We start from the raw sequence: 23,135 nt of genomic DNA, 5'->3' as shown, positions 1-23,135 counted from the left end.
AGCTTCTCACTTTAGTGATCACAGTTTGATTGTCACAGTTCATAAGGATATCCGGTACAGGTTTCTCAACTACCGGCAAGTCATTCAAGAGCCGACGAAGCCAATCTGCTTCGACCATAGCTGTATCTAGTGTTGTGAGTTCTGCTTCCATTGTTGACCTCGTTAAGATGGTCTGCTTTCAAGACTTCCAAGAAACAGCGCCACCTCCATGAGTGAATACATATCCACTCGTGGCCTTTATCTCATCAGCATCTGAGATCCAGTTTGAGTCACTATACCCTTCAAGCACCTTTGGGTGCCCGGTGTAGTGAACATAATTTGCAGTGCCTTTCAAATAACGCAAAACTCTCTCTAGAGCTTTCCAATGCACATCTCCTGGTTTTGAGACAAACCGGCTCAGCTTGCTAACAACAAAAGAGATGTCAGGTCTTGTAGCACTGGCTAAGTACATAAGCGAGCCAATGATGTGAGAATATTTCAATTGGTCTCTAGCAATTCTCCGATTCTTTCGAAGCAACACACTAGCATCATATGGTGTTGGAGATGGCTTGCAGTCACTGTAGCCAAAGCGACTCAAGATCTTTTCCACATAGTGGGATTGAAGCAATGTAATCCCACCATCATCATCTCTCAACAACTTGATGTTCAGAATGACATCAGCCACTCCTAAATCCTTCATCTCAAAACAGCGAGATAGAAAATCCTTGACCTCCTTAATAACATTCAGATTTGTTCCGAAAATTAGTATGTCATCAACATACAAGCAAAGCATAACTCCCTCGCCCCCACCATGGCGATAGTACACACATTTGTCAGCTTCGTTCACAACAAAGCCTGCAGCTGTTAAAGTTTTTTCGAACTTCTCATGCCACTGTTTGGGTGCTTGCTTGAGTCCATACAAAGACTTCAGCAACTTGCACACTTTCCCTTCCTGACCATCTATTACAAACCCATCTGGTTGTTCCATATAAATTTCCTCATCCAACTCTCCATTTAGGAAAGAAGTCTTAACATCCATTTGATGAATGAGAAGACCATGTGAGGCAGCTAGTGAAAGTAGAACTCGAATAGTGGTCAGTCGAGCCACAGGTGAGTAAGTATCAAAGAAGTCTTCACCTTCCTTTTGGGTATAACCCTTAGCCACGAGCCGAGCCTTGTACTTTTCGATAGTACCATCAGGCCTAAGATTCTTCTTGAATACCCATTTCCATCCTATAGGTTTGCACCCATAAGGACGATCAGTTATCTCCCAAGTTTCATTCGCCAAGATGGAATCCATCTCGCTACGAACTGCTTCCTTCCAGTAGTAAGCATCTTTAGATGCATAGGCCTCTGAAATAGAACTGGGAGTGTCATCTATGAGATACACAAGAAAATCATCACCAAAGGACTTTGCAGTCCTCTGTCTCTTGCTCCTAATAGGAACTTCATTGTTCTCCTCCACAGGACTTTCAAAGTGTTCCATCGAAACGGCAGGTTCGATAATTGTAACTGGTTCCTGATTCGATGAACTAGGCATCTCCTAATTAGATGAGGTAGCCATATCCTTCATGGGAAAGATATCTTCAAAGAAAGTCGCATCATTCGACTCCATGATCGTACCGACATGCATGTCAGGTACCTCGGATTTTACAACCAAGAATCTATAGCCAATGCTATGAAAAGCATATCCCTGGAAAACACAATCCACAGTCTTTGGTCCAAGTTTCCGCTTCTTTGGAATTGGAACATTGACTTTCGCCAAACAACCCCATGTTCGCAGATAAGAGAGTTTTAACCTTTTCTTCTCCCATTCCTCGAATGGAGTTATCTCTTTGTTCTTTGTGGGAACTCGATTTAGGACATGACATGCTGTCAATATCGCCTCCCCCCACCATGCCTTGGAGAGACCCGATGTGTCTAATATGGCGTTAAACAAATCAGTTAGAGTACTGTTCTTTCTTTCGGCCACCCCATTTGACTGAGGTGAGTAGGGAGGCGTCCTCTCATGGATTATACCATGTTCCGCACAAAAAGCATCAAATTCATTGGAAAAATACTCTCCACCACGGTCGGACCTAAGCCTCTTGATTTTCCGATCAAGTTGGTTTTCCACTTCAGCTTTATAGATCTTGAAAAAGTTCAAAGGCTCATCCTTAGATTTCAGAAGATACACACGGCAGTATCTATTGGAGTCATCACTTAACGTCATGAAATATTTCTTTCCACCTTTTGTCAAAACACCATTCATTTCACATAGATCCGAATGTATAAGTTCTAGTGGTGCAAGATTTCTCGTCTCCGCAGTCATGTGAGACTTACGAGGTTGCTTAGCTTGCACGCACACTTGACACTTAGATCCCTTGACAGTGTTGAAACTAGGGATTAAGTTCAACTTCGCTAGTCGCGACATGCAACCAAAGTTAACATGACAAAGACGTGAATGCCACATATTTGATTCACTATTGTTGCAAATATGATTAACAACTTTATTGCAAACATCTGACAAAGATAAACGAAACAGGCCTCCTGACTCATAGCCTTTACCAAGAAAGGTTCCATACTTGGATATTGCAAATTTATTCGACTCAAAGACAAGCTTGTAGCCATCTCTACACAGAAGAGATCCGCTAACAAGATTTTTATTGACGGAGGGGACATAATGCACGTTCTTCAGCCGCACGATCTTCCCCGAAGTAAACTTTAGATCGACCGTACCAACACCACGAACAGAAGCACTTGAACTGTTGCCCATCAGCACGGTTGAAGTCCCTGCGGTCTGATAAGACGAAAACATGGAAATATCACCGCATACATGCACATTAGCACCCGTGTCAATCAACCAATCAGGAGAATGGCATACTGAAAGAATAGTGGGAAATATACCGTACCCAGCATCCTTCATGTCAATGTCTCCGATGACAACATTAGCGGTCTTGCCGCCTTTCCCAGGATGACGCTTGTCATAGCGATTGGGGCAACTAGGAGCCCAATGATCAGGATCTCCACACACATGACAAGCACCTTTCTTCTTGTCACTCTTCTTCTTGAAGTTCGTGTGTTGTACAGCCTTGTTCTTCCCATCAAACTTTGCTTTACCATCAAGCTTGCCCTTGTTCTTGAACTTGTGGGACTGGAAGTTTTTATTCTGTGCCAGATTGGCACTAGATCCTCCCTCAATACCTCGAGCATGTGTGTCCTTTGCTCTCGCCTTTTCTTCCACATCAAGAGTACCAATGAGATCCGGGACGGAAAACTCCTGTCTCTTATGCTTCAGTAAGGTAGCAAAGTTCCTCCACGAAGGAGGAAGCTTAGTGATGATACCCCCGGCAACAAACTTGTCAGGTAGGATACAATTGAAGTGCTCAAGTTCTCTAGAAAATGACTGTATCTCATGAGCCTGCTCAACCACGGAGCGCTCTTCAGTCATCCTGTAATCATAGAATTGTTCCATGATGTACAGCTCAGTGCCGGCATCCGAGACTCCAAACTTGGCCTCGAGTGCGTCCCACATATCTTTTCCATTGTCAATTGATGCATAAGCATCAACTATGTTCTCACCAAGAACACTCAAGAGAGCAGCCTTAAACAAAGTATCCATTTTCTGAAAAGCTTGTGCCTGTTGGGCATCTTGCTCTCCTTCAGGTTTGCCAAGAGTGGCGTCATAGCAACTCATGGTTTGAAACCATAAGACTGCTCTCACGCACCACCTATTATAGTGGATACCCTCAAACATAGGAGGTCTCATGGAAGCAGCAAAACCATTCGAGGTAAATTGCCTATAATAAGGTTTTTGGATTGTTGGAAAAATGAGCAATTTATCGAATGATTTTATTAACAAAAATACTAGATAAAGCATGACTAAAATAGCAAATATAAAGCAAGTCATGCAATCTGACAGAGAGAAGGTAAACATCGTCTGCATATATGAACTTGAGGTAAACACATCTAGAACACACACTAGATGAAGTTGCTTATACGACATAGAACCTAACATACATAGGGCAGAAACTAGAAGTAAGAACTGTAGCAGGACTTCTAACAGAAAAGGGAAGAACACATACGGCACAACAACAACAGAAGCGCTGGACTTGGGGTCGGTGTCCTCGCCTGCCATGTCGTCGAGGAGGTCGTGGACGTCGGGGAAGAAGTCGTCGTCGGGGAAGTAGTCGTCGGCGACCGGATCGTCCGTGATGAAGCAGCCAGTAGTCGTGCTGAGCGCTCCCTAAAAACCTTATCACCCTTCTCCCGTACAGGACTCAAAAGGTGCGGTCTCGGAGGCCTACTGTCCCGACGTGCGGTGCATGCCGCAAGCTGGGATGAGGAAGAACGTAACAACAGCGCAGTGCTCAGGAGCCGGTGGCGAGAGGAAGAAGTAGTTCTGGTGCGCCTTGCTGAGAGGAGTGACCTCCCTTTTATAGGTTCAAGAGAAGGAGGCGAGAGGGCAGCGCGGGAGCTGAAGGGACCGAGGGAGACGAAACGAACAGACAGCAGCCGAAGGGTGCAACGTTCGCATTCAATATCCACTACAGCAAAAACTTTCCATCTCCTGAGTGACCTTTCGTATACCCGTAGTGTGTGGCAAAAATTTAGACATCGGCTCGGCTCATTCCCGCAACCCGCGGCGCGGCGCGGCGTGGCGCGTCGTGACGAGGCAAGGCGTGGCGTGGCGTGGCGTGACGAGGCGGGCGGCGGAGGAGGAGCGCGCGTGAATGTCCCTCTTGTTCTCATGCTCATACAAGTGGGGAAGGAGCCTCCCTTATAAAGAGGTCCAACCCACTCTAAACTAGCAATGTGGGACTAAACTTTAGTTCCACCTCTTGCCTTGCACAAATGGGCTGCGTGGGCCTCTAGGATTTATTAGGAATTTCTGAAACTGTTATTGGGCTAGGCCCAAATAGACAAAATTCCAGCAATCCCCTACCAGATCCCAGAGGCACACAAAATTTGCCTTTGGTTCCAAAACACTGTTTTATATACCGGTACTGCAGTGGAGACTGTTAAGTTGAACTTCCACCTAGAACTCTATGCTACACTAGTAAGCAACTTGAACAGTGGACTGGGCCTTGAACTGCAAGTTTTCTACGAATCTAGCTTCACATAAAGCCTTGACCGATACGTGGCTACCGTGGGTCTTCCCCGCGGGTGGAGCTTATGCGTCATACTCCGTGATCTTTCATGAGTTTACTAGAGAGAACCCTACTCTCATAGATTGCGACGTTTGATAATCATACTCATATAGGTGTGTTCTTCAAAAGATGTTCTGCAGGACAACATCTCCGCTTCAAAGAGCCACTTAGAACACATTAAGATATACTTCAACCTGCCATGCAGATTAGGAGAGTATTGCATCTTCATGGAGTGGTATTTTTTAACAGTAAGGATACTCTCCTCCCAGTTGACCAATAGCTTGTCTTCCACATCTAATTCACGGGATCTTCGATCACAAAGAATAGGTTACCACTTTGAACAACTCATATTGTGGGTCTCATACCCATCTCCCTCGATGCATTATCTATCACATTACGTGATAGACCCTTAGTAAAAGGATCAGCCAGATTTTTAGACGTTTGGATATAATCCAATGCAATAAGTCCAGAGTTTTTCATTTTCCTGACAGACTTTAACCTTCTCTGAACGTGTCTTGATGACTTCATGTTATCCTTTGAGCTGCTCACTTTAGTGATCACAGTTTGATTGTCACAATTCATAAGGATACCCGGTACAGGTTTCTCAACTACCGGCAAGTCATTCAAGAGCCGACGAAGCCAATCTGCTTCGACCGTAGCTGTACCTAGTGCTGTGAGTTCTGCTTCCATTGTTGACCTCGTTAAGATGGTCTGCTTGCAAGACTTCCAAGAAACAGCGCCACCTCCATGAGTGAATACATATCCACTAGTGGCCTTTATCTCATCAGCATCTGAGATCCAGTTTGAGTCACTATACCCTTCAAGCACCTTTGGGTGCCCGGTGTAGTGAACATAATTTGCAGTGCCTTTCAAATAACCCAAAACTCTCTCTAGAGCTTTCCAATGCACATCTCCTGGTTTTGAGACAAACCGGCTCATCTTGCTAACAGCAAAAGAGATGTCAGGTCTTGTAGCACTGGCTAAGTACATAAGCGAGCCCATGATGTGAGAATATTTCAATTGGTCTCTAGCAATTCTTTGATTCTTTCGAAGCAACACACTAGCATCATATGGTGTTGGAGATGGCTTGCAGTCACTGTAGCCAAAGCGACTCAAGATCTTTTCCACATAGTGGGATTGAAGCAATGTAATCCCACCATCATCATCTCTCAACAACTTGATGTTCAGAATGACATCAGCCACTCCTAAATCCTTCATCTCAAAACAGCGAGATAGAAAATCCTTGACCTCCTTAATAACATTCAGATTTGTTCCGAAAATCAGTATGTCATCAACATACAAGCAAAGCATAACTCCCTCGCCCCCACCATGACGATAGTACACACATTTGTCAGCTTCGTTCACAACAAAGCCTGCAGCTGTTAAAGTTCTTTCGAACTTCTCATGCCACTGTTTGGGTGCTTGCTTGAGTCCATACAAAGACTTCAGCAACTTGCACATTTTCCCTTCCTGACCATCTATTACAAACCCATCTGGTTGTTCCATATAAATTTCCTCATCCAACTCTCCATTTAGGAAAACAGTCTTAACATCCATTTGATGAACGAGAAGACCATGTGAGGCAGCTAGTGAAAGTAGAACTCGAATAGTGGTCAGTCGAGCCACAGGTGAGTAAGTATCAAAGAAGTCTTCACCTTCCTTTTGGGTATAACCCTTAGCCACGAGCCGAGCCTTGTACTTTTCGATAGTACCATCAGGCCTAAGATTCTTCTTGAATACCCATTTGCATCCTATAGGTTTGCACCCATAAGGACGATCATTTATCTCCCAAGTTTCATTCGCCAAGATGGAATCCATCTCGCTACGAACTGCTTCCTTCCAGTAGTCAGCATCTTCAGATGCATAGGCCTCTGAAATAGAACTGGGAGTGTCATCTATGAGATACACAAGAAAATCATCACCAAAGGACTTCGCAGTCCTCTGTCTCTTGCTCCTAATAGGAACTTCATTGTTCTCCTCCACAGGACTTTCAAAGTGTTCCATCAAAACGGCAGGTTCGGTAATTGTAACTGGTTCCTGATTCGATGAACTAGGCATCTCCTGAGTTGAACCTGTCATAGCAACTCCTGATTTGAAACCTTGCATCAATGAACTAGGCTCATTCCCGCAACCCGCGGCGCGTCGTGGCGAGGCGTGGCGAGCGGCGGAGGAGCGCGCGTGGATGTCCCTCTTGTTCTCATGCTCATACAAGTGGGGAAGGAGCCTTCCTTATAAAGAGGTCCAACCCCCTCTAAACTAGCAATGTGGGACTAAACTTTAGTTCCACCTCTTGCCTTGCACAAATGGGCTGCGTGGGCCTCTAGGATTTATTAGGAATTTCTGAAACTGTTATTGGGCTAGGCCCAAATAGACAAAATTCCAGCATACCCTGCACATTTGATTATGGAACATTGGAGCTACAAGTACAGAGCTTTTCATATTTACTACACTCCTCGCGAGATAAAATAAAGATAATTAAACAACCGTAAATGTTTAGCTCAATGTTTAACATGGCAATTTTTATTTTGTAGATCATACGACCCTTTTTATATCATGCTCACTGTAATTTTATAAAATTAGAGAGATGACAGTTTTTATAAAGTAGCATGGCGTTTTCCATAAATTAGATCATGACAATTTATTTGAGGGTCTTTTTTTTAGGGTCTTCTTTTGTGTTGATGGCATTTTTTTTAAAGGAAAAACTAAATGGGCCTCTGGGTCAACGAGAGGTCGCGCTAGAGAGAACCATCTGAAACGTTTGCCAAGCGGACGTGTTTTTCGTTGCAAGGCAGGCCCCTAGCTAACGTGCCCTAGATATCAACTACTTTCAAGTATATAAGTGCGAGTGTGGGAGAAAGTAAAAGGGTGGATGAGTAAACTTTTATCTACGGGAGGCAATGATGTCTTGATTAAATCAGTGGCCCAAGCTATTCCGGTCTATTCTATGTCATGTTTTAAGCTCACAAGAGGATTGTGCAAAAACATTAACTCAGTTATTCGTAAGTTCTGATGGGGTTGTAAACAAGGACAGAGGAAGTCGGCTTGGATGTCCTGGGAAGTTATGACGAGGCCCAAGTATCTGGGCGGACTTGGCTTTCGTGACGTGGAACTTTCTAACCTCGCACTTTTGTCACCGCAGGCATAGCGACTGTTGCAAGAACGAACTTCGCTAAGCGCTAGAATTTTGAAAGCAGCATATTACCCCAATGGAGATTTCCTTACAGTGGAACTGGGAGCGTACTCCTCCCAAGTTTGGCGTGCAATTTTAGATGGAAGAGAGATCATGAAACAAGGCATCATTAGGAGGATAGGGAATGGGCAACAAACAGAGATCTGGAATGACAATTGGATTCCTAAGAGTTCTCTTAGACCAATACTTTCTCTGGTTCCTAATCCCCCATTCTTCGTGTTTGAATTGTTGGTGCCGGTGACAACACAGTGGAACGAGGAGCTCATCCCAACAGTTTTTCTGCGTTGTGATTCAGGGTGGACGGCACGGTCCGGTCCGGCGGTCCGGCTCGTGGCCCGCTCGGCTCGGACCAGCTCGGTCCTGGCCCGCTAGTTTAAATGGCCGGTCCGGTCCCTCCAAACAGGCCCGAGAAAACCTCGGTCCGGTCCGGTCTTTGACCGAGCCGACCGAGCGGACCGAAGGCGGCACTCTGCGGCATGGCTGGAGCGTGGTTGGGGCGTGTCGACGGCTTGCCAGGGGCGTGGCGGGGGCGTGGCAGGTGCGTGGCGAGGGCATGGGGGCTCAGGCGTGGCGGGGGCGCAAGAAACCGCCGTCGTCTACGTGCGCCGCCACGGGGCCGTCGTCCGCGCGGCCACTGGACTCGGTGGCCCAGGAAACTATGTCCATTAGACGCGCCACACTCGGGTCCGTCGTCCCCACCAACGAAATCGACCTGGGAGGTCCTACATCGCCGCATCGAACGTCGTCCCTTTTATCTCTGTTCACCGGCCGTCGTGCCAGATTCGTCGCCTATGAGCTCCCTCCGGTGTTTTTCTTCGTCATGTAGCTCTCTATGGTTCTTATGAAGCTCCCAGACATCTTTTCAACGAGCTGCGCTTCCTCTAGCATTGCGTCCCCGATGAACAACTCTCGCCGGAGCTCCAGAGCGCGCTCTGCCCATGTCTTGGCCGGTCCTGACGGTCCTCTCGGTCCGGCTCGTGGCCCGCCATTGCCGGTCCGGTCCCTGCAAACAGGCCCGAGACACTGCTCGGTCCGGTCCGGTCCGGACCGCCGGCGTCCGGTCCAAACGCCGGCTCGGACCGGGACCGGACCGGCTCGGACCGTGTCCACCCTGACTTGTGATGCCAAAGCAATTTCGAGAATCCCGATGTGTACTAGGAATGTGGACGATTTATGGGCTTGGCACCCAGATAGTAAGGGCCAATTTTCGGTTAGCTCAGCGTACAAGCTTATAATCAAGACAAATTAGGGGGTTCTATACTAGTGCTTTGTCATTGTCCGTCACCACCACCGACTTGGTCAGGGATAGGGGCTTGACACATCACCGTCGACAGCAATCCTTGTGTGTTCGGCTCTTTTATGTTGCGAAGATGGCACCAGAGCCCAGACACACTTGGCCACACTACACTCGATCAATTTAGTCTTCTTGAATCTTGATTTAAAAAATTTCATGGTCGTCAAGCAAGCTCTCTCATTTCTTGCCATGGGCCCACACATCACCCACCCCCCACTATCTTATCCCTGAACAAAGCCTTCATCCACTCATTTTTGTCTTCGTACAAACTCTCGTCTTTTCCCTCTTTCTCGCCGCCATTTTGTCGAGGACGTGCAACAGCGACGCCTCTAAAACATTGTCTATGTTGCATGCTAATAAGTCGCGTAGTGTCGGCCCTTTTGCTAGCCACACAGAGGAACAACACGTGGATGCACATAATATGGTTTTGAAGGTAAACATTTTTTATTTTATTTTGGTCGAAGTGTGCCTGTTCCAAAGCAGTAGTGCAACGCTTGGACGACACATAAGAACCATCCATGTAGCAAGCTACATAAATAAATTCTCCCCATAAAAATTAAAAAATTAAATTAATATCATGCGAACCCAAAGATCCACTTATCAGATATTAAACTGATAAGAACAGATACTAACTTGATCTTAGCCAAGAGGCAAAGAAAGATATGCTTTCATTGGTGACCCTGCGCCCACTTTTATTGCTCCCTGAACTGCCTCTGCTTTTTTTTTTGTTGAGCAACTGAACTGCCTCTGCTCAGTGTGCAAAAACAAGTCAAGCTAAAAGGCTGCGCTGGTCCAACCAGCGATGCGAGCCTCGTTGGGCTGGTCCTCGTTTGGGATCGGGAACCTACGCAACGGCCCAATTCCCCTATGCCAAAAGACACGGCGGTCGCATTGGCCGAACCAGTTCACGGACCCGATGGCCGGAAGCCGCCGCCGCCGCCGCCGCGGAAGAGCGCGGCTGCCGCAGCAGGGTGCCGAACCCTCGCCGCCGGCAGAAACCGCTCTCAGCTCCAGGTCTGCACCCTCACCCCAACCGTAACCTCGCTCGTCTCTCCTTTTCCCCTCTTTTATCTTTCACACACCTTCGTTAGTTAGGGTTTAATTAAAGTAGAATCGGGAGAGTCAGTAATCTTGCCCTAGTGAATCCATGGTGAAATTTCCAGTATTTTGGCGAATTAGTAGGGACATCTTGATGACTTCACAGGTGATATTTAGGTTATTTTTGTGAATTAGTGGTGGTATGATTGACTCACTGGCCTCCCCTAAATTTGGATCTCCACACCACTGTCTACAAGGTGCGTTACTCGGTTCAGTTGTTGATAACTCCATTGTCTCTGATGAGGGAAATAGTTTCAGTTTTCCTTAATTGCAATGTAGGAGTAGATGAGTATTACAGTTGCTGACTTGAACTGTGCTCACTTGGTTCAGTGATTGCCTGAAACTCAAAGTCCAATGTGATTTGGTCGATACTTTTATTGTGACTGATTATTGAGAAGGAATGAACTAAAATTTCTTATGAAAGCTGTCCACGTAAACATCGGAGGGATTATCATCCTTTTTCTCATTTGGGAAATGTATGTTGGTCGCCTCATCTGATCCAGCTTATTATTGCGTGGTTGGGTTGGATCCAGAGTAGAATCAGCAAGGAGCGTGTCCCATTATATCACTTGATATGATTCAGAGTATTGCGCGCTTGGGTTGGATAATGTATATGGTCTCTTGTTCGTTTGGTCTTTCTCATGGTCATGGTGCTGCCATGAACAATGCTTACTTCTGTTTGACAACCAAGTGAATAATAGATAAGCAAATGATCGCATGCAAGTTTTCTACAAGAAGGGGAGCATGCTATTGCGCTTTTACGTCAAGCAAAATCATCACTTGGAACTATTTATTATCCTTTTTTTTCGCTACAGAAATTGGTCACCTGATGTGATTCAGTTTATTGCGTGGTTGGGTTTGATGCAAAGCAGGATAAGCAAAAAGCCTCTCCCATTGTACACTTGATATGATTCAGGGTGTTGCGTGCTTGGCTTGGATCCAAAATGTATATGGTCGCTTGTTTGTTTGGTCTTTCTCATGGTCATGGTGCTGCCATGAACAATGCTTACTTCTGTTTGATGACCGAGTGAATAATAGATAAGCAAATGTTCGCTTTCAAGTTTTCTAGAAGAAGGGGAGCATGCTATTCTGCTTTTATGTCGAGCGAAATCATCACTTGGAACTATTTATTTCAAGGATACTCTACAAGGCACCCCACCTGTCATGATATGAAGTTATATAATTGTATATAGCGTTGTCTCACTGAAGATATTATAGCCAGAGTATGTTATTTTAGAAAAACAAAGTCAAGGTGTAGGTGGTTCCAGAGTAGTTTCTTTTGATAGAAGTTTGACATGTCTCAGTTGACACTCATGTTTGCCTTATTGTTCAGCTAAAGCCTGCTGCATTTCTTGTACTGTATTAACTCCTGAGGTATTTATTAACTCCAATTATGGTTCAGTTCTGTATTTTGATCCATTATTCTTGAATTTCTATGCAGCAGAGAAGTTAACACTGTGGAGAGAACCTCGAAGAACGCCTGCCCTGCCTCAGCCTCTACCTCCCTGCCTTTGTCTGGACCTCATGTTTGTGCAGATCTCCTGGACAGCCTGCTTCAAGAAATTCTGCTTCACGAAATTATTGCTCTGTTTGACTCATTCCATGACTTCCTTGCATTCATTGGCACCTGCCGCTCTTGGCGTGCTGCAGTCTCTACCTTTCCCTCTGTGCATACATTCAGCTTCCCGCCGCTCCACTTCAAACCAGATGGTCCTTATGTTCGTCCACATAGCGGCCCTATCAAGCCCATCCTTTTATCTGATTGCAAATGGCAGCTCAGTGATCCTAGCAAGAAAAACTCATCCCTTGCGTGTTCAGTGCCTAAAAATAGTCCAAATAAAATGCGCTATTTGGGCTGCTCGTATGGGTATCTTATCTTCTCCTACGAGGTTCACTGCCTCCTTGTCGATGTGTACACTGGTCGCAAGGTGAGGCCACCCAAACTCCCACGTAACAATGATCTTGGGTACTTTTGTGGCATAGGCATCCTTACGGCCCCATTGATTTCACCCAACTCTCGCCTCCTCCTTTTCTCAAGAGATTCCATGTTTGAGTGGCAGGTTGGAAAAAACTTCTGGTCAGAGCACACCCTTGATCTTGATGATGAACTCATCTATCAGATTGTTTTCTTCAAAGGTGATATCTTTGTCGTAGATGCTGTTCTCAGGCTCCACACTATACACCTGACACCTCAATTCCGCATGCAAAAAATAGCAATTAAAAAGGAGTTTGTGCCTATGAACTCATGGTTGGTGGTCTGTGGTGACATGCTTCTCATGATTGAGCAAGACTTCAGCTCTGGCAGATTGGGTGGCTCATCTGACGCATTCTTTAGGATCTTTCGCCTCAACTTCTCTGTCGAGCCAGCTAAGTGGGTGAAGTTGGACAAGTTGGATAATTATGCTCTGTTTGTAAGCCTTGACAGAAGGAATCCTACATTTTGTTGCATGAGCCCGGAAAGATGGGGAGGAAAGAGTAACTGCATTTATTTTGCGAGGCTATCTGAAGATCCCGATGAAACATGGACCGCGGTCGAGTTTGGTCAGCCAGTGCCAGACAGCGCAGTCCGCTCCATGTTCTTCTATGATATTTCGCTCTCTCTAGACTGTGGTGTACTAAGTAGCCTCTGGGTGTTCCCCAGTTTAGTTTATGGTTCTGGCTAGTACTTCTTTCTTGTCTTGCACAAGACCTGCCTAGCGTTTATCTCAGTTTGCAACTAGTTCTGTAGCTGTAATGGTTTTCTGACTTTGGGACCAAATTTTTGTTTCCAAGTACAATTAATCTGTATGGGCATGCTGCTGTTACTGCTGGTTGTATTGTGGCGAAAAACGGGATTGCATTTGTCATCTGGTTGCGCCGGTAGATGCAGCAGTAGAATGGTCTCATGTGCTTCGACCATCTGCTGTTAAATGAGACATATGTACCGTCAAATGTAACCTGGGTACTATTGTGGACAAACTTGTCGTGTATTCTACTGTACCTCCCGTGGATCATTCATATGCTTTTCATTGTTTGTGGTATTGGATCATTCATGTATTGGATCATGGTGGTTTTCTTGCCATTTTTAGTTGATAATGTGCTGACAGAGCAGGAGACGTCTTTGCAAATGACGTTGTGCTTTCCACTGTAACCAAATCGTAGGAATGTACTGTCCTCTCCTCCATCTTAGTTTATTATCTCCAGCCTAAGACTGTACTCTTGGAAGGATGATCTGCAGCCTGCATTTACAAGATGGCTGCATTTCAGCAGCTACATTAATGTGTCTTTTGACTGAACTTTAAGCCTTGGTAGAGGCAGCAAAACAGTTTTGTCCCTCAACTTTAAACCTGGATGTATAGAATCCTGACAAATTTCAAAGCTGTTACATGCCAACTCATAAACACACATTCAGGATACCATTGGAGAACTGGCCAACTACTCCCTCCGTTTGGAATTACTTGTCGCGAAAATGGATGTATCTAGATATATTTTAGTTCTAGATACATCCATTTTCGAGACAAGTAATTCCAAACGGAGGGAGTACTTTTCAGGAACATAAACTCTATCAGAACTGTTTCTATGATAGAGAACAACACGGCTGTGCACGCTAAGGTTACATACAACCAAACTACTGTAAAGCCGCAAGGTGCTGTCTGTAGATGTTGCCAATCTTGGAGGCCATCTCCTCTAAGTCCATTCACATACTCGGCATGATCAAACATCACATCACAGTTTACATCATCTAAACAAACAAAAAGGCAGAAATATGCTAAGCAGGGCACATGTAGAAGAGTCAGGTTTCCCCTTTCCCTTCTTTCTGAACATGTTTCTGGGACTGATGTATTTCCGTTCTATGCAATGGAAAGGGGTCGAAAAGCCCGGTTCAAAAAAAATGTAGAAGAGTCAGGTAGGCTTATTTGCGATTCTCAATAGAAAAGAAAAAGAATACGTTATTGGCTGGTACATAACAGCTCCTGAATTTCATGCAACTGTTTGACTAACATAGAGGACGTTACATAAGGCTCATCCCCGAGGGAAACGATCATTCATGGAAAATCACCCGGGGTGAGGATTTGCCATCTGTGATTCGCCTCGCCACCAGTTCTTGCTCATCCTCACCCTTTGGAAAGGAAGACTCTGTTGAACAACATGACTTGGTATAAAGGGCATCACAGTATTTGCATTGCTCAGCTCGTTTGAGGAGTATCGTCTGCAAATTGGGAGCTCGGTCCAGCAAGGTTCTTATCACTAGTAAGCACATTCACACGCCGCTAATTAGGGGATTCTATACTAGTGCTTGTCATTGTCTGTCACCAACACCGATTTGGTCAGGGATGGGGGCTTGACACATCACCGTCGACAGAAATCCTCGTGTGTTCGGCTCTTGAATGTTGCGAAGATGGTACCAGAGCCCAAACACACTTGGCCACGCTACACTCTGATCAATTTGGTCTTCTTCAATCTTATCATGGTCGTCAATCAAGCTCTCTCATTTCTCGCCATGGGCCCACACATCGCGCATCCCCCACAATCGTATCCCTGAACAAAACCTGCATCCACTCGTTTTTTTTCTTTTGTACAAACTCTTGTCCTTTCCTCTTTCTCACCACCATTCTGTTGGTCACTTGCTGCAATGACAAACGACGCCTCTAAAACATTGTTCATGTTGCATGCTAATAAGTCGGCCCTTTTGCTAGCTACACAGAGCAACAACATGTTGATGCACATAATATCATTGTGGATTCAAAGATCCACGTATCAGATATTAAACTGATAAGAATAGATACTACACTTGATCTTAACCAAAGGCCGAGAAAGGTATGCTTTCACCGATGACCCAGCGTCTGGTTTTATTGTTTCCTGAACCGCCTCAGCTCAGGTGCAAAAGCAATATGGGACTATTCCAACAAGCGATATCAAAATCTGTGAAAAATCACAAAACTAGCCCTTTGGCCAAAGTTCAGCACAAAACGGCTCTCTTTTGAAAATATTTCATAAAATGGCCCTACCCGCATGATGCCCGCGCCCGGGGCGCCATGCCAATTTACACAACGCCTTGGTCAAGGGCGCCATACTGGTCAGCGGTGACTTGCCACGTTGGCAGGGCATGGCACCATGGCGCCCCAGCCCAAGGCGCCATGCCCCTTGCGTCAACAAAACAGAGTGTGCCCTGTTTTGCCCTCCACAAACCCTCACATTTCCCCTTCTCCACCCCGTCCTCCCCACTCAAGCCCCTCCCTAATGTCCACAAAATTTCGTGGATCGGAGCTCCAAATCGGTGATTTATCCTTCCCTTCGACCCCTCGAGGTATTCTCCATCATTTCTCCTCTTTTTGTTGGTTGCTCCACATTGTGGGGATTTGGGGAAACCCTAGGTCATCCAATTTTGCTATTTTTGTTGATGCATTTTGGTGTTTATGATTCTAGATGGGGAGGATCGTCAATGTGCATCATGTGGACTTTGTCTCCTTTGAGAAGGGAGACGCGGAGTATGGTGACCCGAAGAAGAAGCCGGTAGTGATGGTGTTTCCTACAAGCCCTAGCCTTGAGGAGGTTTTAGTTGAGCTTGGAAGAAGGTTGAATTGGATGGAAGAAAGCGATGGAGTAGACTTAATTGGAAGGTATAATGTTGGGTATGGGCAACATATTCGTTGGAAGATAATGCCTCTTGATTATGAGTTTCATTAGGAAGCATATAAAGAGAGTGTGTTGGACTCACAAGATAAATCATTTGAGTTATTTGCCATAAAGGTTGTTCGTGCTTGGTTGCACATTGATTTGAATCGGTGTGCATCTTCATATGATGTTAGAAGCCCGGTTCGAGATTCAACACATGTCATTCGGGATGTGCATGACACAATAATGAGCCAACCTCCAATGACCGAATGTTTGAGCCCCGTCGGGACTGACCAAGTTGATAATGAAGACTTGCACATGGATGGTGGTGAGTTTGAGGGTGATGAATCGGAAGCTTATATTCATGACCATTATGTTGGTGATGTTGAGGCAAAATTGCATGGAAGAGTACATGGACCATGAGATTCCATACAATAGGTCCTATGCGTGGGACTCGGAGGATGAAGGCCCGGATGAAGAAATATATGAGGATGGTTTGACGGCTAAAGAAGCCAATGCTTTCAAGAAGGTAATAGGCCGTAGTCACAAGACATCATTGTTTCGTGATCTAAGCCTAGCCGATAAGGCGATTGTTGATGGTGGGACAAGTAAAATTCTTGCACCAAGGTTAACTTCAAAGCGAGATACCAAAGCAAGTGTGTATGGTGTTAGTGAAGGAACAATCTTTGAAAGCTTGGCAGAACTTTAAATATGGGCCAAGGACTATGCGGTTAAGTTTTATCGGGCATTCTTTGTGGAGAAGTCAAACTCAAAAGTGCGTTATGTGGTCAGATGTGAGGAACACAAGAATCATTGCCCTTGGGTTATCCGTGCAAGATGTGTCAAAGGCGGGCCACAATGGAAGATTATAAGTTTCGTGTTTCACCATCGGTGTAGTGGCAAGGATATTGATGATGCTAATGTAAAGGATGATCACCGTCATAGACCTCCAAATTCCTTGCATATTGATTTTCAGCCTCCATAAAGATACTCCCGACATATCCCATTTGGGCTTTGATGGAGATGGTGAAGGAGGTTTTTTGGTATGGGGTGAAGTATGGGAAGGCATGGAAGGCCAAACAAGCTGCCTTTGAGATATTGTATGGTGGTTGGGAAGAATCATACAACCGCCTCGCGATGGTGTTGAAAGCAATGGCGGCAGAAATCCTGGCATGTACTATATGGTGGAGCCAGATGGCGTGAGAAGAAGGATATACAACGATGCAATCATTCGAATATTTGGACGTGCATTCTGGACTTTTGAGCCATGCATTAGGGCCTTCAAGCATTGTAGGCCGATTATGTCCGTGGATGGCACATTTCTGACCAGCCAGTTCAAGGGCACATTGTTGATCGCCGTTGCTAATTATGGTGGTGACAAATTGGTTCCATTGGCGTTCGCTTTGGTGTCGGCGGAGAACAATGACAACTGGGAGTGGTTTCTTAGTTTAGTGAGGACCAAGGTAATTGGACCTCAAAGAGAGGTTTGCATCATCTTGGACTGCCACCCAGGGATACTCAATGCAGTTGAGATTGACATTCCAGGACATCCTCGCGTGCATCATAGGTGGTGCATGAGGCATTTTGTGTCTAACTTTTACCGAGCATGTGGAGACAAGGAATTGTCTGACCTTCCTCGTGATTGTTGTCTCGCATTCACCACTAGACATTTCAAGAAATTGTGGGACAAAGTGTATGCCAAAGCAAACAATGGTGGCAAAGATTTCTTAATAGGAATCTTGCCAATAAAGGAAAGAGGGCACGGGCTTTTGACAACGATGGAGTGAGGTACGGTGGCATGACAAACAACATGGCTGAATGTTTCATCATGGTGCTAAAGGGTGTCCGTGCATTGCTGGTGACAGCAATAGTAGAGTATACATTCGAGAAGTTGAATGTCTATTTTAAAAATTATAGTGAAGAAACATTCAACTTGATGTCCGGGAAAAACAAGGCCAAAAAGATGTACAAGTATCCACCAAAAATCGACGATTGGATAGAATACCAAGCAAGAAAGGCGGATTCACACAAAATCCAGTCCTTTGATAACATAGAATTGATTTACCAAGTTGATGAGCACGATGGAATGTCGCGTGACGACGTGCCATATGCAGGTGGCTCCTTCAATGTTTATCTCAAGATTGGCGTGTGTTCATGCGAGAGGCCTACATTGTATCATCTCCCGTGCTCTCACTTGATGGCTGCATCTCGCACTAGAAATTTGAGTGTCAGCATGACCAACAATGTAAGATTGAGGAGTATTCGATCGATGCGGTCAAAAATACATGGGCTGCGAGGTTCATCCCTATCTAGACCAATCTAAATGGACGGAATACCATGGACCCCCACTATACCCTGATTTGGAAATGAAGGTGGTGACACGTGGAAGACGGAAGACAAAGCGTTTCTTGGGTGACATGGATGATTGGGGTGGTGGATTCCATAAGAATGGGGGAGCCAACATTTCACAGAGCCTCGTGATATCAGCCGCTGCGGTGAATGTAACAACGAGGGGCACAATAATAGAGGTTACAACTCAAGGGACAAAAGAAAGAGATCAAAACGAGATGGTGATGGTGGTGATGGTGGTGTCAGCCACGGTGATGGTGGAGCTCAAGGACGTGGCCGTGGTGATGATGGAGCTCAAGGACGTGTCCGTGGTGATGGTGGTGCCTGAGGACGTGGTCGTGCTGACCGTGGTGCTCGAGGACGTGGCCGTTGTGACGGTGGAGCTCGAGGACGTGGCCGTGGTGACGGTGGAGCTTGAGGACGTGGTCGCGGTGATGGTGATGGTCGAGGCTTCGCTTATTGGCTTGGGGTGTGAAACTAATGTATGTGTGGAACTTATGTATGTCGTGAATCTTTTGGGTGGTCGAACTTATGTATGTCGTGAATCTTTTGGGTGGTTGAACTATGTATTTGTGGAACTAATGTAAGTCATGAACTTATGTATGTGTGGAATCAATGTATGTGGTGGTCGAACTTATGTATGTGTGGAAGTAATGATGAAAACTGAAACTATGTAAGTTACAAAAAAACAAACAGAAACCACATAAGTTACAAAAACAGAGAAGTGATTGTCATGGCGCCCTAACTTAGGGCGCCATGTTAGTAAGTACGGCGCTCCATGCCAGGGCGTCATACATGGCACCCAGAAAAAATGAATGGCGCCCCCAACATAAGGAGCTTAAAATCGTAGGACTTAGCCATTTTTACAGGACCATGGCGCCCTGGGCTGGGGCGCCGTGCTGGCAACGCATGGCGCCATGGGCTGGGGCACCATGTTGGCAATGCATGGTGCCATGGGCTGGGGCGCCATGCTGTAGACGACCATGGCGCCTTGGGCTGGGGCGTCATGCTATCAATTTTTGTTTCTCCTTTTGGTTTTGGTTTTGTTTTTGATTTTCATGACAAAGCTACAAAGTTTCCGACAATAAGTATTGTCAGACATAAATGGCACACATCAAAGTTTCCAACAAATAAATTAACGACATAAAGTTTTGGACAAATACTACAAGTCCTCGACAAACATAAGTTCACGACATCAAGTTTTAGACAAATACTACAAGTCCTCGACAACCATATGTTCATGACATCTAGTTTTGGACAAATACTACAAGTCCACGACATCTAGTTTTGGACAAATACTACATCAAGTTGACGACAAATGCATCATTTCCTTCCTTTCCCCCTCTTAGCCGGTGCAGCATCCTTCCCCTTCACTAAGCGCCTTCTCCTCTGGAGCTGCGACACCTCCTCTTCCTCCTCCTCCTCTGAGGCGACCTCGATCACCGGGTACTTGCGTGCCTTCCTTGCGTATTTTCCCGGAGTATGCTTTCCACGCCTTTGACTAGGCTGAGGCGCATCTGGCATCTGCGAGGTGTTAATCTCATCATGCGTCTGTTCATCCCCCTCCCCCCGTTGTCATCAACCGATTCGTCGCCTTGCTGTTGGGTGCCGCTTGATGATGATCTCGACCTCGAAGCAGTAGGGACTGCGAGATCGGTGGAGCGGCAGCCTAGTAGAGCACCAAGGCCACGTGCCCAAGACATGCTCCGCTATGAAATTGACATATCATGAAGTTAGGATATATACCTCAAAAATGTGTATGGAAAGCAAATTATCAAATGTCATACCTCAACAAAAGCTTTAAGCTTGTTGTACGACTCTTCACCTGGAGGGTACTTGAGTGCCTCGCTGGCGTCGTTGACATGCTTCGAGAGCTCGTTTTGTTGTTGGACACAATAGGACAGGTCATTTTGGCATAATGTAGGCAAGCATATAGATATAACGGTAAATTACCACAAAGCGGATAGTTGGTGCCGATTCATACCGTCTACCTTCTCTAATAAGCCTGTTGTACTCCATATTGGCCATCCGATCAGAACCTGGATTGGGTTCATGTAATATGTCCCCTGGCTGAAATGCGGGTGCGTTAAGTTGAGTACGTGCAACGGAACGAAACCACACAAGATAATTGTTGAATGCTTCCGTATCAAAAGGTCATGAGGGAGGCTTAGAAGTGGGTTGACGCAATGAAAGCTCAATCTTATTGAGCTTGTGCTTGAACTCCTGGATATACATGTCATGCTCTCGATCCCATTTTTTTATACTCTTCTGCTTCATCTTGTCGAGACTGCATAGCATTTGACAAATACATTTTCGTTACTATCTTCAAAACAATGGAGAAAGCATTTGAAGTGCTAAGCACTTACCTATGCAAATGTAGCGAAGTGTCCTTGTACTTCGGCGGGGTCTCTTGAAATAAGCCAAACTGTGTCATAACTCGTTGTGGCTGATAGAACTCAACAACATAATAAGAAATCAACGGGCAACGCATCCGCCATAAGTGTGCTTCCTATAGACACTTTGGTTAAGTCTGAAAGTAATAAAACCAGCTCGCCTACCAATGTTGCCCTCCATTCCGTACGGTTCCCAGGTAACCTATAAACAAAGATAAAGAAAAAACTACATTGTTAGTATGATTTTTGGAAAACCGAAGAAACTGAAGAGACAAAGCAAGAAGCTACTAAGATAACCTGCTCCGGGGTCATGATGTCAAGCTCGTTGCAGTAGTGCAAATACATGGTCTTTGAATTGCCAACAAAACCTTCAACCTTTTCGCACTTATACGCCCATGTAGGCATACAGTCTGGATCATGATGATCATCCCACGGGTTGTAACCCTTTGGTGTCGGCCGCCCCACTGGCAAGTGCTCCCAACTCCAGATCGATAATAGAAGCATTAGACCACTAATGTTGGATTCCTTTGACTCTACGACGTTTCTTGGATTCGCGCCCCTATGGCACGCCTCGTCCAGCTACACACAAACAAGAAATATGTCATTATAAACTAGAGAAAATTTCTACATGGTGAACACACTATTATAAGCAAAACTACTTACCTGACGATACAAATAAGCCAACGCCGTCGTACCCCAACTGAGTCCATGCTCCCACCCAGCAACCAACTTAAGCCACATAAAGGAAGCGTTCACGCAAGTGCCGTCAGAGAAAAGAGTCCGGCTGACTACATACCACAAGTATGCCCTGGTATACTACTGCACTGTTTCATCATCCGCATCAGTCGGGCATTCCCCAAAGTGTTCAGCAATCTAATGATAACTTGCACCGGTGGACTTCCCTTGTACCCCTGGCTCCCTCCCTATGAGTCCAACCATAATCTCATGCCATCCATCAGAATCTGTGCTAAAACAAATAGGCTCTCCTTTGATGGGAAGTCCAGTGATCAGAGACACACACTACTAGGGAAAAGCCTATACACAGAACTTTAGCAGTAGCGCATGTTAAAAAAGGGCGCTGCTGCTAGACAGCAGTAGCGCGGGCGAAAAATCCGTGCTGCAGAAACATATATAGCAGTAGCGCGTGCCGCTGTAAAAGCGCTACTACAAAAATTCCCACCACTAAGCCGATCGGCTACACATAGTAGTAGCGCTCTTTTAGAAACAGCGCTGCCGCTAATTCTGTTGTAGCAGCGCGTTTATGTGTAAGGCGCTACTGCTAACGGAAATAAAATAAAATGAAAAACAAGTAGAAAATTAAATGAAAATGAAAGAAATAGAAAAAGGAGAAAGGAAAAAATAAAATGTAAAGAAAAATAAATGAAAAAGGGGAAAAAGGTGAACGGAATAGCAGTAGCGCTTTTCAGGAAACACGTTGTAGCTACTTAGCTATAGCGCGTTTCCAGAACGTGCTACCGTTTCGTTTCACTTAAACAGCGGTCCCCCCCAGCAACCACTTCTTCCCCAAATCCCTCGCCCTCACCGCTGTCTCCCCAATTCGCCGTCGCCCCACTTCACCGCCATCTCCTGCCGGCGTGGATGCCCACAACCTCACCGTCTCCCCCCGAGGCCGCCGTCATCCTCACCGCCACCGTCCGAGGCCGCCCTCAGCCTCACCGCCGCCGCCCGAGGCCGCCCTCGACCTCACCGTCGCCGCCCTCCACCTCACCGCCGCCCGAGCCCGCCCAGGACCGTCGTTGCCCGTGCCCGAGCACGCCCTCTCTGCCCCTGCCTCCGTCGCCGAGCACCTCCCCGCCACTGTCTCTCCCCTCTCTGTAAGTCCCCCACCCCTCCCCCCACTCCTCTCTCTCCGCATTTCAGAGCAAAAATTAGTAGAGCAAAAGTTAGTTTGTAGCAAAAAAATTAGTTTAGAGCGATGGATGTTAAGTATTAGATGTTAGAGCAAAAATTAGTTTAGAGCCAAAAAAATTGGTTTACAGCAAAAGTTAGTTAGGGCAGTAGGGTTTAATTAGGGTAGATGTTGCTTGTAGTATATAGTGATACTAGTAGATGTTAATTAGGTTAGGGCAGTACTGGTACTAGTAGAT

At 45.8% G+C, this 23,135-nt stretch overlaps 1 protein-coding gene and 2 pseudogenes across 2 annotated transcripts; 1 reads left to right on the top strand and 2 right to left on the bottom strand.

Annotated features, from left to right (window-relative positions):
- Positions 1-10,050: 10,050 nt before the first annotated feature.
- LOC123117966 (uncharacterized) lies at positions 10,051-10,256 on the bottom strand (annotated as a pseudogene).
- Positions 10,257-10,410: 154 nt separating this feature from the next.
- LOC123114240 (uncharacterized) lies at positions 10,411-13,494 on the top strand. 2 transcript variants are annotated; one of them, XM_044535641.1, is made up of 2 exons: positions 10,411-10,606; positions 12,135-13,494. In XM_044535641.1, the coding sequence occupies exons 1-2, from the start codon at positions 10,509-10,511 to the stop codon at positions 13,351-13,353; spliced, it is 1,317 nt and encodes a 438-aa protein (XP_044391576.1). In that variant the 5' UTR covers positions 10,411-10,508; the 3' UTR covers positions 13,354-13,494. The 2 variants fall into 2 exon arrangements, with proteins under 2 accessions (XP_044391576.1, XP_044391575.1); XM_044535640.1 differs by having other exon boundaries at positions 10,418-10,606; positions 12,132-13,494.
- A 1,886-nt stretch (positions 13,495-15,380) lies between these two features.
- Positions 15,381-15,491, bottom strand: LOC123117968 (uncharacterized; annotated as a pseudogene).
- Between the last annotated feature and the right edge of the window lie 7,644 nt (positions 15,492-23,135).

The sequence above is a fragment of the Triticum aestivum genome, chromosome 5B (genome assembly GCF_018294505.1).
Source record: "Triticum aestivum cultivar Chinese Spring chromosome 5B, IWGSC CS RefSeq v2.1, whole genome shotgun sequence".
NCBI lineage: Eukaryota > Viridiplantae > Streptophyta > Magnoliopsida > Poales > Poaceae > Triticum > Triticum aestivum.
The sequence above is the reverse complement of the archived record's forward strand: the minus strand, read 5'-3'. Positions and strand labels throughout refer to the sequence as shown.